Consider the following 19,465-nt stretch of genomic DNA (forward strand, 5'->3'; position numbering starts at 1 on the left):
ACTTCAAATGATATAAGTGAAGCACATGAAGCATTCTATAAAGCCATACTCAAAAGATTTAAGTGAAGTGCAATGAGCATTCTATAAATCAACCATGGACTATCTCATACCAGGATGGTGCATAAAAAAATGTAAACTAAATGCAAAAGACGCTCCAAGATTTGCACATATCGCATGAACGAAACGAATCAGAAAACATACCGATACTTGTTGAAGAAAGATGGGATGCCTTCCGGGGCATCCCCAAGCTTAGACGCTTGAGTCTCCTTGAATATTTACTTGGGGTGCCTTGGGCATCCCCAAGCTTGAGCTCTTGCCTCTCCTCCTTATCCTCATATCGAGACCTTCTCGATCATCGAACACTTCATCCACACAAAACTTCAACAGAAAACTCGGTAAGATCCGTTAGTATAATAAAGCAAATCACTACTCTAAGTACTGTTGTAAACCAATTCATATTTTGTTTTGCATTATATCTACTGTAATATAACTTTTCCATGGCTTAATCCACTGATAGGAATTGATAGTTTCATCAAAACAAGCAAACTATGCATCAAAAACAGAATCTGTCTAAAACAGAACAGTCTGTAACAATCTGAACATTAACCATACTTCTGACACTTAAAAAATTCTGCAAAAATTAGGAAAAATAAAAAATTTGTATAGAAAGACAGTGCAAGAAGTTTCAGAACCATTTGATGTTCCAGTAGAAAATGTAAAATTGCGCACTACAGCCAAAGCTTCGTCCTGCACCGCACAAACCAACAAGCATTGTAAACATCCCAAAGGCAAACCTTGGCACATTATTTTTATAATACAATGGAATTGTACAAGGGGATAATTATTTTTGTTGAAAAGTTTCTGTAATCAAGATTCACAAAGTTTCCGTGAGCATGAACAAAGTTCAAGGTGCTCCCCCACTTCAACCATGCTTGTCTCTCTCACTTTCACTTTCCTTTTTGAAAAAGTTTTGGGTTCCCCTCTTTATTTTTTTTGTTTTAAAACTTTATAAAAGCACACAATAGAAATAAATGACTCTCTAAAACTTCTGGGTTGTCTCCCTGGCAGCGCTTTCTTTAAAGCCATTAAGCTAGGCATATAGTGCTCAAGTAGTGAATCCACCCGGATCCCAAGGTATATCAAAGCCAATTTTAATTAGCAATGATTTGGCATTTAGTAGTGAGCACAAAGCAACATATATCAAGCAATGACGAAGTCTAACTCTCTTTCTATGCATCGGCATGTCATAAAAGAATAATGCATGCACACATGGTAAAGGCCAATGCATAGTATAAACAGTTTCTTGCAATTTTATCATGTTGGAAACATAGAGAGGTGGAGATATAGTTCCTCTCTCATAATAATTGCAAGTAGGAGCAGCAAGCACATGCATATTATATCTATCAAAATCATCATGTGTAGTAGTAAAACGCAACCCATCAATATAATCCTTAATAAGGGCAAACTTCTCCGATATAGTGTAGTCGGGAGAATTCAAAAAGATAATAGGACTATCATGTGTGGGTGCAACAGCAACAATTTCATGTTTAACATAAGGAACTATAGCAAGTTCATCTCCATGAGCATAATTCATATTGGCATCTTGGACACAAGCATAGCAAGCATCATCAAAAAGGGATATTTCAAGAGAATCAACGGGATCATAACAGTCATCATAACAATCATCCTTCGGTAAGCACGAAGGGAAATTAAACAATGTATGAGTTGAAGAGTTACTCTCATTAGAAGGTGGGCACGGGTGATCAATCTGCTCTTCCTCCTTTTGTTCTTCGCTCTCCTCCTCATCTTTTTCAACCAATGAGCTCACAATGTCATTGATTTCTTCTTCCATAGACTCCTGCAAAATATTAGTCTCTTCTTGGACAGCGAAGACTTTCTCAATAAACGCATCAATATCGGCATTGTATTCATAATTCTCATAGAAATATTTAAGGATAGCTAAATTTTCAGGTCTATAAACTGAATCATCAAAATCTTCAAATTCTTTAAACAAAGATTCAATTTCACATGCACCCTTAAAAGCAACAAATTCTTCTATTTGTTCCACATCATAGTAATCATATACACCTCTAGCATAAGAAGCCAAGGTTTTATTATCATTAAATTTGCATGAAAAGGGAAGGTGTGGAGCCTTCATCCTAGAGCAACAAGTATAATCATATCTCAAGCATAGTTGCCTAGCATACCACTTCAACATATAAATTTGATCCCATAATAGTTTCCCTTTTTGAGTCAAGCGATAATCCCTAAAGTATTCACGTTGATCCAACGTGTCTCCCATTACAAAATTGAATGGGGTTTTCTCGGGATTATCAAAGTAGTACATAATATCTTTCACATAATGAGCATCGAGGGTTTTAGGAGGTTCCCCATCTCCATGAGTAGCAAGTAAACCTAATTTTTTTGGTATTTCATGTTCCATATCCATAACTAAAGATAGAGAACAACTAAGAACAGCAAATAAAAATTACTTAGTGAGAAAGTAAACAAGCACACACGAGAATATCACCCCACGCTATAACTCCCCGGCAACGGCGCCAGAAAAAGGTCTTGATAACCCACAAGTATAGGGGATCAAATGTAGCCTCTTTCGATAAGTAAGAGTGTCGAACCCAACGAGGAGCTAAAGGTAGAACAAATATTCCCTCAAGTTCTATCGACCACCGATACAACTCTACGCACGCTTAATGTTCGCTTTACCTAGAACAAGTATGAAACTAGAAGTACTTTGTAGGTGTTTTTGGATAGGTTTGCAAGATAATAAAGAGCGCGTAAATAAAAAGTAGGGGCTGTTTAGAAGAAGACACAACTAAGTTAGTTTTAGTAGAGAGCTTTTTGTCACGAGAAAGTTATTTGTCCCTAGGCAATCGATAACTAGACCGGTAATCACTATTGCAATTTTATTTGAGGGAGAGGCATAAGCTAACATACTTTCTCTACTTGGATCATATGCACTTATGATCGGAACTCTAGCAAGCATCCGCAACTACTAAAGATCATTAAGGTAAAACCTAACCATAGCATTAAAGTATCAAGTCCTCTTTATTCCCATATGCAAACAACCTACTTACTCGGGTATATGCTTCTTTCACTCACGCCACCCACCATAAGCAAATCATGAACATATTGCAAACCCTACAGCGGGACTCCCTCACGCTTGCATGACACGGAGAGCACCATAGGACAGCACCAATAATAAAACATGCAACTCAAACCAATCACGATCATCAATTAACCCATAGGACAAAACGGATCTACTCAAACATCATAGGATAGCCATACATCATTGGGAAATAATATATAGCATTGAGCACCATGTTTAAGTAGAGATTACAGCGGGTAAAAGAGGGGTTACACCGCTGCATAGAGGGGGGAAGAGTTGGTGATGATGGCGGTGAAGTTGTTGGTGAAGATTGCGGTGATGATGATGGCCCCCGGTGGCACTCCGTTGCCACCGGAAGCGAGGGGGAGAGAGCCCCCCTCCTTCTTCTTCTTGCTTGACCTCCTCCCTAGATGGGAGAAGGGTTTCCCCTCTGGTCCTTGGTCTCCATGGCATGGGAGGGGCGAGAGCCCCTCCGAGATTGGATCTGTCACTCTGTCCCTCTCTGTTTCTGCGTTCTGCCCTTTCACCATTTCTTATATATCCGGAGATCCGTAACTCCGATTGGATTGAAACCTTCGCCAAGATTTTTTCCCGAAAATTAGCTTTCTTGCGTCCAAAGAAGAGCAGCAACCGCCTTATGGGGGGCCCACGAGGGTCAGGGGCGCCCCCAGGGGGGCAGGCGCGCCCCCTTGCCTCGTGGCCCCCTCGGGCACCGTCTCGCGTTGATTCTTCTTCCCATATTTCAGAAATATTCCAAAAATATTCTCCGTCCATTTTTATCCCGTTTGGACTCCATTTGATATGGGTTTTCTGTGAAACATAAAACATGCAACAAACAGGAACTCGCACTGGGCACTGGATCAATATGTTAGTCCCAAAAATAGTATAAAAAGTTGCCAAAAGTATATGAAAGTTGTATAATATTGGCATGGAACAATCAAAAAATATAGATACGACGGAGACATATCAGTGCCGCGAGAAACTGGCGCGCAAGTGTGGTTCAAGCGGGGGCGGTGGACTGTAGACGACGAAGCTTCCTACGTAAGCCAGACAAGATGGTGCGCCAAGATATTTTATATCGCATCTCACACGATTCTTTCTAGTAAACTGTTTGTGGTAGACCTGATTTTTTCATTATGTTTTGAAAGACAAAATGGTGTTACAGAGGGAAAGGATGGTGTTTGAATTGCTAGAACATTTACGTACAGTGAACATGCAACTAATACATGAGTGTCGTGTTTAAATTTGGAATTATTCCTGGTTCGTTTGGCATTTTTATCCATTAATTGAGTTTCTGGGCATTTAATGTGCATAATTCAAATTTGAACTACAAGCACATGCTCCAATGCACCAAAGTTTTCTTAAAAATCACATGTGTGTCTTTGGGTGAATTTATAGGTCCCATGCAAGAAATGAGAATAAAATTCAAACATCTGGGTGTCGTGGCTCAGCCGGAATGATTGAGAAACTTGGTTTTTTAATTACTGTAAATCCAAAACACGGCTGAAAATCATGAAACTTGGCATGGTGTCATGACATGGCACCAACATGCTGCAGTAAATTCTTTGGCCGAATTGGGACAAGCTTTGGTGTAAGCTTCTTGCAAACCGGAGCTTCCCTCAAGAAGGCCCCTGGTTCCGAGAGGGAACGTGTCACCTCCGTGTGCGAAACGACATACGTACACTACCTTCTCCCGCCTTAATTTTTTTACACATGCAGATTAGACCAAATAGAAGTATCGTGCTAAATTTTGGAATTATTCAGTGTTCGTTTGGCCTTTTTTATACATTAATTGAGTTTCTGGGCATTTAATGTGCATAATTCAAATTTGAACTACAAGCACGTGCTCCAGTGCACCATAGTTGTTTGAAAAATCACATGTGTGTCCTTGGGTGAATTTCTAGGACCCATGCAAGAGATGGGAGTGAAATTCAAACATCTAGGCGTCGTGGCTCGGCCGGAAAGATTGAGAAACTTGGTTTTTTAGTTCCTGTAATTCCAAAACACGCCTGAAAATCATGAAACTTGGCATGGTCTCATGACATGGCACGAACATGCTGCGGCAATGTTTTTGGCCGAACTGGGACAAGCTTTGGTGTAAGCTTCTTGCAAACCGGAGCTTCCCTCAAGAAGGCTCGTGGTTCCGAGAGGGAACGTGTCACCTCCGTGTGCGAAACGACATACATACACTGCCTTCTCCCGCCTTAATTTTTTGCACATCCAGATTAGACCAAATAGAAGTACCGTGCTAAATTTTGGAATTATTTCGGGCTTGTTTCGCCCTTTTTATACATTAATTGAGTTTCTGGGCATTTAATGTGCATAATTCAAATTGGAACTACAAGCACAGGCTCCAGTGCATCAAAGTTTTTTGAAAAATCACATGTGTGTCCATGGGTGAATTTCTAGGTCCCATGCAAGAGACGGGAGTGAAATTCAAACATTTGGGCGTCGTGGCTCAGCCGGAAAGATTGAGAAACTTGGTTTTTTAATTCCTGTAATTCCAAAACACGCCTGAAAATCATGAAACTTGGCATGGTGTCATGACATGGCACCAACATGCTGCGGTAATATTTTTGGCCGAATTGGGACAAGCTTTGGTGTAAGCTTCTTGCAAACCGGAGCTTCCCTCAAGAAGGCTCGTGGTTCCATGAGGGAACGTGCCACCTCCATGTGCGAAACGACATACGTACACTGCCTTCTCCCGCCTTAATTTTTTTACACAGCCAGATTAGACCAAATATAAGTACCGTGCTAAATTTTGGAATTATTCCGGGCTCGTTTCGCCTTTTTTATACATTAATTGAGTTTCTGGGCATTTAATGTGCATAATTCAAATTTGAACTACAAGCACATGCTCCAGTGCACCAAAGTTGTTTGAAAAATCACATGTGTGTCCTTGGGTGAATTTCTAGGTCCCATGCAAGAGATGGGAGTGAAATTCAAACATCTGGGCGTCGTGACTGATACGTCTCCAACGTATCTATAATTTTTTATTGTTCCATGCTATATTATATTCTGTTTTGGACATTATTGGGCTTTATTATACACTTTTATATTATTTTTGGGACTAACCTATTAACCGGAGGCCCAGCCCAGAATTGCTGTTTTTTGCCTATTTCAGAGTTTCGCAGAAAAAGAATATTAAACGGAGTCCAAATGGAATGAAACCTTCGGGAACGTGATTTTTGGAACGAACGTGATCCAGAGGACTTGGACCCTACGTCAAGAAAGCAACCAAGAAGGCACGAGGTAGGGGGCGCGCCTACCCCCTTAGGCGCGCCCTCCACTCTCATGGGGCCCATGTTGCTCCATCGACGTACCTCTTCCTCCTATATATACCTACGTACCCCCAAACTACCAGATACGGAGCCAAAAACCTAATTCCACCGCTGCAACCTTCTGTACCTTGAAGTGGCTAATAAAATAGTTTATAAACCATAGAGAAGTTGGAATACAGTAGGTTTAACACCAATATAAATAAAGAATGAGTTCATTACAGTACCTTGAAGTGGTGTTTTGTTTTATTTCACAAACGGAGCTCACGAGATTTTCTGTTAAGTTTTGTGTTGTGAAGTTTTCAAGTTTTGGGTGACAGATTTTATGGATTATGGAACAAGGAGTGGCAAGAGCCTAAGCTTGGGGATGCCCATGGCACCCCAAGATAATCTAAGGACACCTAAAAGCCAAAGCTTGGGGATGCCCCGGAAGGCATCCCCTCTTTCGTCTACTTCCATCGGTAACTTTACTTGGAGCTATATTTTTATTCACCACATGATATGTGTTTTGCTTGGAGCGTCTTGTATTATTTGAGTTTTTTAGTTTACCACAATCATCCTTGCTTTACACACCTTTTGAGAGAGACACACATGATTCGGAAATTATTAGAATACTCTATGTGCTTCATTTATATTTTTTGAGCTATATAGTTTTGCTCTAGTGCTTCACTTATATCTTTTAGAGCACGGAGGTGGATTTGTTTTATAGAAACTATTGATCTCTCATGCTTCACTTATATTATTTTGAGAGTCTTAAAGCAGCATGGCAATTTGCTTTAATTATAATATCATGAGAAATTTGATACTAGATAATTGTTTTGAGATATAAAGGTGGTAATATCATAGTTATGCTTGTTGAGTAATTGTGGAATTGAAAAATACTTGTGTTGGAGTTTGTGATTCCTGTAGCATGCACGTATGGTGAACCGTTATGTAACGAAGTCGGAGCATGAGGTATTTATGGATTGTCATCCTTTGTGTGGCGGTCGGGATCGCGCGATGGTTAACTCCAACCAACCCTTCCCCTAGGAGCATGCGTAGTAGTACTTTGCTTCGAGGGCTAATAAATTTTTGCAATAAGTATATGAGTTCTTTATGACTAATGTGAGTCCATGGATTATACGCACACTTACCTTTCCGCAATTTTCTAGCCTCTTCGGTACCATGCATTGCCCTTTCTCACCTTGAGAGTTGGTGCAAACTTCGCCGGTGCATCCAAACCCCGTGATATGATACGCTCTATCACACATAAACCTCCTTATATCTTCCTCAAAACAGCCACCATACCTACCTATTATGGCATTTCTTCCATAGCCATTCCGAGATATATTGCCATGCAACTTTCCATCGTTTCATTTATCATGGCACGCTCCATCATTGTCATATTGCCTTGCATGATCATGTAGTTGACATTGTATTTGTGGCAAAGCCACCATTCATAATTCTTTCATACATATCACTCTTGATTCATTGCATATCCCGGTACACCGCCGGAGGCATTCAAATAGAGTCATATTTTTTTCTAAGTATTGAGTTGTAATTCATGAGTTGTAAGTAAATAAAAGTGTGATGATCATCATTATTAGAGCATTGTCCCAAGTGAGGAAAGGATGATGGAGACTATGATTCCCCCACAAGTCGGGATGAGACTCCGGACTACAAAAAGAAGAGGCCATAAAAAAAAGAGAAAAGGCCCAAATAAAAAAATGAGAGAAAAAGAGAGAAGGGACAATGTTACTATCCTTTTACCACACTTGTGCTTCAAAGTAGCACCGTGATCTTCATGATAGAGAGTCTCTCATTTTGTCGCTTCCATATACTAGTGGGAAATTTCATTATAGAACTTGGCTTGTATATTCCAATGATGGGCTTCCTCAAAATGCACGAGGTCTTCATGAGCAAGCAAGTTGGATGCACACCCACTTAGTTTCTTTTGTTTGAGCTTTCATACACTTATAGCTCTAGTGCATCCGTTGCATGGCAATCCCTACTCCTTGCATTGACATAAATTGATGGGCATCTCCATAGCCCGTTGATTAGCCTCGTTGATGTGAGATTTTCTCTTTTTTTGTCTTCCCACATAACCCCTGCCATTATACCTTATTCCACCATAGTGCTATATCCATGGCTTGCGCTCATGTATTGCGTAAAAATTGAAAAGGCTGAAGCGCGTTAAAAAGTATGAACCAATTGCTTGGCTAAAACCGAGGTTGTACATGATATGAATATTTTGTGTGGGGAAGATGGAGCATAGCCAGACTATATGATTTTGTAGGGATAACTTGCTTTGGCTATGTTATTTTGATAAGACATAATTGCTTGGTTAGCATGCTTGAAGTATTATTGTTTTTATGTCAACATTAAACTTTTATCTTGAATCATATTAAATCTGAACATTCATGCCACAATAAGAAGAATTACATTGAAATTATGCTAAGTAGCATTCCACATCAAAAATTCTGTTTTTATCATTTACCTACTCGAGGACGAGCAGGAATTAAGCTTGGGGATGCTTGATACGTCTCCAACGTATCTATAATTTTTGATTGTTCCATGCTATATTATATTCTGTTTTGGACATTATTGGGCTTTATTATACACTTTCATATTATTTTTGGGACCAACCTATTAACCGGAGGCCCAGCCCAGAATTGCTGTTTTTTTGCCTATTTCAGAGTTTCACAGAAAAAGAATATTAAACGGAGTCCAAACGGAATGAAACCTTCGGGAACGTGATTTTTGGAACGAACGTGATCCAGAGGACTTGGACCCTACGTCAAGAAAGCAACCAGGAAGGCACGAGGTAGGGGGGCGCGCCTACCCCACAGGCGCGCCCTCCACCCTCATGGGGCCCACGTTGCTCCACCGACGCACTTCTTCCTCCTATATATACCTACGTACCCCCAAACTACCAGATACGGACCCAAAAACCTAATTCCACCACCGCAACCTTCTGTACCCGTGAGATCCCATCTTGGGGCCTTTTCCGGAGCTCCGCCGGAGGGGGCATCGATCATGGAGGGCTTCTACATCAACACCATAGCCTCTCCGATGATGTGTGAGTAGTTTACCTCAGACCTTCGGGTCCATAGTTATTAGCTGGATGGCTTCTTCTCTCTCTTTGGATCTCAATACAATGTTCTCCCCCTCTCTTGTGGAGATCTATTTGATGTAATCTTCTTTTGCGGTGTGTTTGTTGAGACCGATGAATTGTGGGTTTATGATCAAGTTTATCTATGAACAATATTTGAATCTTCTCTGAATTCTTTTATGTATGATTGGTTATCTTTGCAAGTCTCTTCGAATTATCAGTTTGATTTGGCCTACTAGATTGATCTTTCTTGCAATGGGAGAAGTGCTTAGCTTTGGGTTCAATCTTGCGGTGTCCTTTCCCAGTGACAGTAGGGGCAGCAAGGCACGTATTGTATTGTTGCCATCGAGGATAACAAGATGGGGTTTATATCATATTGCATGAGTTTATCCCTCTACATCATGTCATCTTACTTAAAGCATTACTCTGTTCTTTTGAACTTAATACTCTAGATGCATGCTGGATAGCGGTCGATGTGTGGAGTAATAGTAGTAGATGCAGGCAGGAGTCGGTCTACTTGTCGCGGACGTGATGCCTATGTACATGATCATACCTAGATATTCTCATAACTATGCTCAATTCTGTCAATTGCTCAAAAGTAATTTGTTTACCCACCGTAATACTTATGCTCTCGAGAGAAGCCACTAGTGAAACCTATGGCCCCAGGGTCTATTTTCCATCATATTAATCTTCCAACACTTAGCTATTTTTATTGCCTTTTATTTTACTTTGCATCTTTATCATAAAAATACCAAAAATATTATCTTATCATATCTATCACATCTCACTTTCGTAAGTGACCGTGAAGGGATTGACAACCCCTTTATTACGTTGGTTGCGAGGATTTTATTTGTTTGTGTAGGTGCGAGGGACTCGAGCGTGGCCTCCTACTGGATTGATACCTTGGTTCTCAAAAACTGAGGGAAATACTTACGCTGCTTTACTGCATCACCATTTCCTCTTCAAGGGAAAACCAACGCAGTGCTCAAGAGGTAGCAGTGACTCGGCCGGAAAGATTGAGAAACTTGGTTTTTTAATTCCTGTAATTCCAAAACACGCCTGAAAATCATGAAACTTGGCATGGTCTCATGACATGGCACCAACATGCTGTGGTAATTTTTCTGTCCGATTTGCGAAGGCCCACACATTAACAATGAACAAAGTCATTTTGGAACAAGTGCTGTCACGTTACAAATCGGAAACACAAGTATTTTTGAAACCGTGGGCGTTCGACTTATCAATTACGTGCGGCCACGCGTCCCCTTTTTTATTGGCTAGGAGGTGTCGTGCGGGGTAGCCATTTGAGTACGGGAGGCGTGCGATCAGACCCCTGCACGTGCTCATCGGGAGGAGAGCCCTTTGACCGCTACCCGTCGTGCACCTCCCTCCCAACGTCTCCATTAATGGCGCCCGAGCTCCTGTTCTACGGCGTGGCTATATGTCTCACTGGACTGAGATTTAAGAGAGAAAAATGAAAATCTGAAAAGAAAGTTTTGCACGGATCTTGATGTAAGATCCGACGGACCTATATAGCATCGACTGCGACTTATAGCAAGCATGATGAATATAAGTACGATGACAGTGGATAATAATTGTCTTACATATTTAGAAACATAATAAAAAAAGCCACATGCGGCAATGCCCGAAATACACAAGGGCAAAAGAAGAAGGAAGACAACGATCTGGCTTGCTGATCTCTACTTTCTTGATGCGTTGCTGCAGGCCGCGGGAACTAGTCTTCGCGGCGAGCGGCGACGAGCTCTTTCTTGTCCTCAAGATGCTGCTTGAGAGCATCCATGGATTCCTCCACCAGCCTTCTGCGCTCGATGCGCAGCTTGTTATTCTCGTCCATAAGTTTCTCGACGATCACGCCGGTCCTCTTCAACAAGGCAGTGGTCTGCTCCTGCTGCTCCGCACTTCCGACGATCTTCGCCCTCAGCAGGTCGCGCTCGGCCCGGAGCTTCGCATTGCTCTCATTTAGTTGCCGGATGACGTCGATAGACTGTTCAAACGAGGCTTGCAGGTCATCCTGCAACCTCGCCCACCTGGAGATCTAATCCATCTGCCTATGGACGAGGGAACGCATGCGCCTGTAAGAGTCCTCGCCTGCCCGCGAGGCATTTTCCCAGGCCGCCGTGGCAAGGCAGGACATCTCTGCTGCATTTGCGGTGCGGCGGGACATCTCTTATGCTTCCGCAGCGCGGCCGGACCAGTCTGCTGCATCGACGGCGCGGTGGGTCCTCCGTGCTGCTTCGGTGACGCGGTAGGACCTCTCTACTGCTATGGCCGTGCGGCAGGACATGTTGGCTGCTATTGCGGCGAGGCGGGACATCTCTCATGCTCCCGCTTCCAGGCTCGCCTCTAGCTGGTGGCAATCTCTCGACCCAGAACTCACGCTGGCCATGGAGGACGCAAGGGAACGATGATGAATGACTTGTTTGTTTTTGACTTTTTGTGGATGAGGAGTTGAGGAGGAATGTGCAATCATCTTGGAGTAGTAGTATTTATAACCGCGTAGTAATACGCTCCTAAGTGGGAAACCATTTAGGTTTTGATCGGTGTGAACAGGTTTGCAATTTGGAATGTGACGAGATGCATGCTCAAAATTTACTGACGGTTATAAGTGCGGCACTATTCCCGGAAGGCGTAACGTGGGCACGTACGCCTTCTCGGCCGCGTACGTGGCGTTTGCACCATAGGGTGCACCGCAATAGGCAATGTCATCACACGTCTTTTAATTAGAATGAGTGTGCCCGTCTAGCGCACACACGTTGATCTATCTAACGGTTTCAGTTTGTTGTGGCTAATCGCAAACAGTTCATCCATGTGAAGTGTATGCCATTAATCGCAGACACTTTGATCTGGCTTACCCGTTTCTGTTCTGTTGCCTAATCGCAAACAGTTAATCCTTCTTAAGCGTATGCCCTCAATCACACACACCTTGATCTGGCTGACCATTTCTTTTGTGTTGCCTAATCACAAACAGTTCATCCGAGTGAACCGTATGTTGTATATCGCACACACCTTCATCTGGCTGCCCGTTTCTTTTGTGTTGCCTAATCACAAACAGTTCATCCGAGTGAACCGTATGCTCTATATCACACACGCCTTCATCAGGCTGCCCGTTTCTTTTGTTCTGCCTCATCGCAAACAGTTCATTGGACTGAACCGTATGCCCTGGATTGCACATCGCATCCTCCATCGCAAACGTTTTCAACTTTTTTGACGGTTTTCATACAGCACCGTTTGCGATTATGGCATCGCACACAGTTTCTCGAAGGGTCTCTGATCGTAGTGTCGCATTTGCAGCATTCTGCAGTAGTGTTGGTCATATGATGCTTGTAAGAGAGGATGGCTAAAGGGTTGCAGGCCTATTCTCTTCATTGATGGTTGTCATATGAAAACAAGGTTTAAAGGGGTGCTCCTTAGTGCTGTTGGAATTGATCCTAATGACTGCATTTTCTCCATTGCAATGGGCTGGGTGGAAGTAGAATGCAAAGGTTCATGGGAGTGGTTTTTGACCACTCTAAAAGATGATCTAAACATTACAAACACAACTCCTTTCACAGTTATGATTGACAAGCAGAAAGGGTTAATAAATGATGTGCACAAGGTTTGGCCAGATGCAGAACACAGGTTTTGTGTGAGGCATATTTACCAAAATTTTAATGAGAAGCACAAAGGAGAGGTACTGAAGCAAGATCTATGGGCCATTGCAAGATCACCAAACAAGGTGAAGTGGAGAGAGATCTGTCAGAAAATGGATGATCACTGCCCAGCTGCCTTCCACTGGACTGAGAGACTTGAGCCAAACACATGGTGCAAGGCATTTTTCAGGGAATTTCCCAAATGTGACATCCTGCTGAACAATAACTCTGAAGTGTTTAACAGCTACATTCTTGATGGCAGAGAGATGGCAGTGCTTAGTATGCTTGAATATATCTTCTACAAGATCATGCACAGGCTAGTGAGTAAACAAAGGGAAGCTATAGAAAAGTGGGTAGGGCAGAGAATATGCCCAAAGATTCAGAAGAAATTGGATAAGAACACAGAGTTTGCTGCAAACTGCCATGTATCTGAAGTTGGCCAACAAATGTTCAGAGTACAGTCTGGTAACAATAGTTACACAGTGGATCTTGCTTTGCACACATGTGATTGTAGAAGATGGCAGTTGTCTGGAGTACCATGTGGTCATTGTATAGCATGTTGCAGGGAGGAGAGGATTAACCCAGAGACAATGGTTCATGACTGTTATACAGTTCAGACATATCTCAAGGCATATGGATACACTCTTGTTCCTCTTGCAGACCCAAAGCATTGGGAGAAACAGAATGGGTACAAGGTGCATCCACCAGTGTTTACTAAACAGTTGGGAAGGCCCAAGAAAAATAGGAAGAAGGCACCAGAGGAGAAGATCAAGAATGGTGTTAGGGTTTTGAACAGAAAAGGTGTTGCAATGCACTGCTTAATCTGTGGCGGAGCAGATCACAACAGAAAGGGGCCCTACAAATGGCAGGAAACTCTCATTCAAGATGAGACAGAGGTGGTTGATGAAAGCTATGATGACCCTACCTTTCTTCAGGTATATGCTAGTTAACTGAATTGAACTGCCTTTGTACTGTACTTGTCTCATTGTAGAACTTAACTACATTGCAAGCACTTAACTACATAGAACTTAATGTGCTTAAATGACATTTTGCAGAACATTTTCCCAAACAACGTAGACCCTCTGTTGGATCCAATTGGTTCACCAAGAAGTATGGTTTACACCATGGCTCAAAGAGAAATTGGTACAAGAGCTCCTTAAAGGGCATATGGCCCACTACCACAACAGTCTTCCTTTGTTGCTGCTGCTGGTGCTGCAATACCTCAGCCAGTGGTCACCACAGAGATGATCATTGGTAGGCAGACAAGGGCAAACACAGTAGCTCAAAGAGAAGAAGGAAGAGCAAATAAAAGACAAAGAAATGCACCTCTTGGTGCAGGCAGAGGAACAGGTGCAGCTCCAGATGCAGTAATAGGAAGAGGTGCAGCTCCAAATGCAGGCACAGGAAGAGGAGCAGCTCCAAATGCAGGCACAGGAAGAGGAGCAGCTCCAAATGCAGGCAGAGGAAGAGGTGCAGCTCCAGCTGCAGGCAGAGGAAGAGCTACAACTCCAAATGCAGGCAGTGGAAGAGGTGCTGCTCCAAATGCAGGCAAAGGAAGATGTTCAACTCCAAATGCAGGCAGAGGAAGAGGTTCTGCTCCAAATGCAGACAGAGGAAGACGTACTGCTCCAGTTACAGGCAGAGGAAGAGGTGCTGCTCCAGTTCCAGGTGAGAGGGCATGGTGGCTGTTGTTTGGAGATGACAGGATTAGGCAAATACCTGGTCTCAATGCACCTGCTCCCTGATTAGCTGGCTGTTGCAAGTGCTATTTTTTGTAAAGGCCTAGAGTGATGTAACTTAATGACAGGCCTATTAAGTATGCCAAACAGTGGCATCAAGTGGCAAGAATTGCCTTTTTTATGGCAAAACAGTGGCAACCATTGCCCTTTTTGTAACTTAACCAAACTAGCACTATGAGCTATATGAGCTAGTTAATGCATGCTGTTGTAGTTAACTGAATATGCTCAATGACAGGCATGTTAACTGAATTTTAATGCATGCAGTTGTAGTTATCTGAATTTTATTGCCTGCTGTGGTAGTTAACTGAATGTGCACAATGGTGTAGTTAAAAAAAATTGAAAACAAAAAATATTCTTCTACTTATTTGAATGTGCACAATGAGCTAGCTAACTGACTGTGCACAATGATGTACTTAAAAAGATTGAAAACAAAAAATTTGGCCTGGGGCTCGAACCCAGGACCTGTGGTTTATAACGCTGCGTGCAATGCCGGTGGGATAGAGGTAGTGATTTGTTCTAGTAGCACCTTCGGATATACATATTGTTATTTTTTTGGTCCTGCATTTAAGCGTGCGTTACGGCCTCTATGTAACGACCGAGGGTACCATAGCGTAGTCGTTTCGGTTTCCTCTCCTTTAAGACGTGGCGACCTGCCGTTCTCCCTCTCCACTCACCGCTCGCACACCCCACTCCTCCCCCACTCCCTGTGCCAACCACCCAAGAAACCCCTCTCGACGACCACGCCACCGCCGCCTCCATGGACCAGAGTCTCGGATGGCAGAAAGCCGTCGAAGAGTTGGCCGGCGACAACTAGGAGATTCGCGCGCAATACAGGGAGATCGCGCGGTGGTTCCCAAGTGTTCGGATGATGAGGATCCACGCGCGAGGTCTCGTCAAGGTGATGACGGATGCTGAGAAGCTCCGTGCCTTCCCCGGCGGCTTCGACGTTCCTCCGGTGACCATCCTCCTCTGGGCAATGTGCGAGGTTCAGCGCTCCCCGACCCCAGGCAGCGCGCCCGCTGGTGGATGTACCGCTCATCCACCACGGCACCGGCCCAGCCGGATGCAGAGCGTGTTGTGTCCAGGGCCGAGCACGTCAACGACGTCGTGATTGCCCTGCCGGCGCCCGTCAACACCACCTAGTGGGACCGCCAAGGTCCATCTGTCCTCCTCGGGCCAGACGACGACTCCGACGATGACTCATCTGACGAGGAAGTGCTGGAGGTCATCGTTCTGTCAGACGATGAGCTGGAGGTGCAGATCGTTGCGCCGGTCGGAGCCGCTGTGGAGGGTGGACGCAACGTTCCCATTGAGGTGGACGACCTGCCAGATGTGCCTGAATCCGTCATCATCAAGCAGGAGGTTGAGGAGGATGGTGTGGCGCCGGCTGTTCAGGAGGTGAAGAAGAAGAAGAGAGCAGCAGTGAAGAGGGCAGCTGTTGTGGAGGTGCGCCGCTCCGAGCTCCTGAAGCTTCTCAAGGAGTGAAGAATGCTGGGTCTGCAGATCGTTCTGCTTAGGTATGCTGTTATATCACAGCATATAAGTTAGAAATATGATGCTGTTAGGTAGGTATGCTGATATATAACAGCATATAAGTTAGTAAGATGGGGTTGTTAGCTAGGTATGCTGTTATATCATCACAGCATATAAGTTAGAACTCTTTTGGACATGCTATGGTTAGGTGTGCTACTATATACAACACATAAGTTATCTGTAATTATGTGGTTTGGAAAGTGGACTATGAATATGCATGATGTTGGTATGCAACTCGAGTGCTTTTGCTAAAAATGTGGTGTGCTGCACTGCTTTGCTGCAAATGTTGCATTCAGTACTACTTTATTTGTTTCTTTGTGCATGTGGATAGCTTGATATACCAAATGTAGCACTTACTATAAATAGCATTTTGTACTTACATATGGTACATCATGCAGAAATTCAGTTATCAAACTGAATTTTCAGTGAAAATTCAGTTAAGATTAAGTTCAGTTAAATTAAAATTCAGTTAAGTTAAATTCAGTTTAGTTAGGATTCAGTTAACTTAAAATTCAAGTTAAGTTAAAATTCAGTTAAGTTAAATTCAGTTAAGTTCAGTACAATTCAGTTAAGTTTAGTTTAAATTATCAGTCAAATTCAGTACAATTCATGACAATTCAGTTAAATTTGGTTAAAATTCAGTCAAATTCAATACAATTCAGTTGAGTTTAGTTAAATTTCACTGAATTGAATACCATTGCTGGACTAAGTACGAAATGTGGGCCTAATAATGGGCTTGTTTATTACTTTTGTCACTAACATTTGACTCTAATATTGGGCCTACCTACCACCATTAATCTACTGCCTACCTACCAGCCACCATTTCTACTATATAAAGCACCCCCCCAATTGGCACAAACAACAGTCAAACCCAAACACATCTCTTCTCCTCCCCCCAGTCGCCAAAGAAACCCCTAGGAGAGATGGATCTTGGAGAGGTCGTCGATGAAGAAGAACAGGTGCCCAGGGTAGCCAGGCGCAGAGAGGCAAGAAGGAGGGAGAGAAGGCAACTGGCTCAGCGGATCCTTGCAGCACGCAACCGCAAGGACATGGAGCAGTTCCTGGAGGCATTCCCCCTTGGCTCAAAACCTACTGATGATGATATCATCTACTGGGCAAGGAGGAGGGCAAATTTCCATCCTTTTCAGGTCACTAGGATGAGGTGAAGTAGGATTATGTATCCAGATGAATGAGCTGTTAACTTTCAGTGATCTAGATCTACCTTGCTATCTATGTATGAAATCTGTTGATGCATGCAATGTAATAAATCCTAGATCCTTCTTCTTCTCTGCTATCTGATGCAGTGCATGCAATGTATGCAGAAACTTAATGAAATGTTGGATCTACCTTTCTGTGCTCCATGATGCAGTGTATGCAACTTTCAGTTAACTAAACAAAGAACAGTTAACTGAACCATATTCATTTAACATTGTATAACAAATTTTAGTTAACTGCAAAAATAGTGTATACAATAAACATTGTATAACAAATTTCAGTTGACATTATATACAAAAACAGTGTATACCAAATTTCAGTTAACTGGAAAAAGCAAATAAGTGAACTGACACAACAAATCAGTAAACTGAACCCAAATTCAGTTAATCAAATCAATACTCACTTAACCGAATCTAGATTCAGATAACTGAATAATAGTTCAGTTAAACAGAAAAGCAATTCAGTTAACTGGCAGAGCAAATCAGTACACTAAATCCAAATTCACTTAACCAAATTCAGATAACTCAAATTCAGATAACATAGTGCATATTAGGTCATTGCATCAAATAGTACAGTGCATCTGGATACAGGGCATCACAGATAACCCAAATTTAGGCAACAATTCACTTAATTAAACAAGTCCACTGATCATCATTAACTAAATTCCATTAGAGCACCAATGGATCACTCAAATTCATCTAGCATCTCCCCAACCTTCCTTATCTTGCACTTTGTGTCCTCCTTATGCTTGAACAGGTCACCAATCATATACTCTAGCTTCTTTACCTCTTTCTTCAACTGATCCCTTTCTTCCTTCAATTTGTCCCTCTCTTCCATCATTTTGTCCTTCTCTTGCTTCATCTCATCCCTCTCTTTCTCTGCCTTAGCCCTGGCCACCTGATGAATGTTGGTCACTGATTTGTCACCCATTCTCTTCTTCTCAAGTTCTACCTTTAGGTCAGACAGAGCTAGCCTCGTGTTGCCCAATTCAGTAATTGCCTGCTCTTTGTCAGCCACCATCTTAGCAAAATCAAGTTTAAAAAACCTCAGGTCTTTTTCCATCTGTTCCTTCTCTTTCACAACCCTAACATATTCTTCAGCCTGATCAACAGCTTCCCTGATCCTGGATGTGACCTCCTCTTCATACATGTCCCAGATCCTAGCTAGACTGGTCCTCAATTGTGGAGGCCACTCTAGGTCAACCCAATGCACATAGGGGCATTTAGGCCCATCCTAAAATTGTACAGGAAATGCATAATTCAGTTAACTGAAGAAAATATAGTTAATTGGACAAAATTCAGTAACACTGAATCAAAATTCAGTTAACTGGACAAAACTAAGTAAAACTGAATCAAGATTCAGTTAACTGACAGCACATTCAGGTTCTATTTTCACAGAGCCATTTGAGCATTCATGAGCTACTTAAACACTACATATTTGGACAACTAAATAAACTAATCTTCTTCTTACATCACTATGAACATGGCACAGAATGGCACAACTGAGCACGTTCAATCTCATATGTAAATAAATGGCCAAAGCATGTACAACTATGAAAATGTACTACATCACTACCATCTACATCAACATCTACAACTAAGAACATTTACTAACCTTTTGTGCACAACCCAGGAATCTTCTTCCACTGTCAACAGACTCAAATGTAACAAGCTTCTCACACAGTGCTTGGTGCTCACACCTATCAGGTAGATCTGCAGCAAGGCCTGCCCAACCGGTGCTCTCAATGGTGCGAGGACCCTAAAACCAAATCTGGTCAGAAATCCCATTTTTTCCTAACCCTAGATGCCAGATGAAGGTGGACAGGATCTCACCGGACT

The 19,465-nt window shown here is 42.6% G+C and overlaps 1 protein-coding gene across 1 annotated transcript in view; it reads left to right on the top strand.

The window, feature by feature from the left end:
- LOC141026953 (uncharacterized) overlaps positions 1-14,300 on the top strand; it is a 30,834-nt gene extending 16,534 nt beyond the window's left edge. The window contains exons 2-3 of the mRNA XM_073503849.1: positions 13,063-14,075; positions 14,196-14,300. Coding sequence (XP_073359950.1) covers positions 13,063-14,075; positions 14,196-14,300 — 1,118 coding nt within the window. The remainder of the gene's footprint in view (positions 1-13,062; positions 14,076-14,195) is intronic.
- Positions 14,301-19,465: the final 5,165 nt, after the last annotated feature.

This window comes from Aegilops tauschii, chromosome 7 (assembly GCF_002575655.3).
Source record: "Aegilops tauschii subsp. strangulata cultivar AL8/78 chromosome 7, Aet v6.0, whole genome shotgun sequence".
NCBI lineage: Eukaryota > Viridiplantae > Streptophyta > Magnoliopsida > Poales > Poaceae > Aegilops > Aegilops tauschii.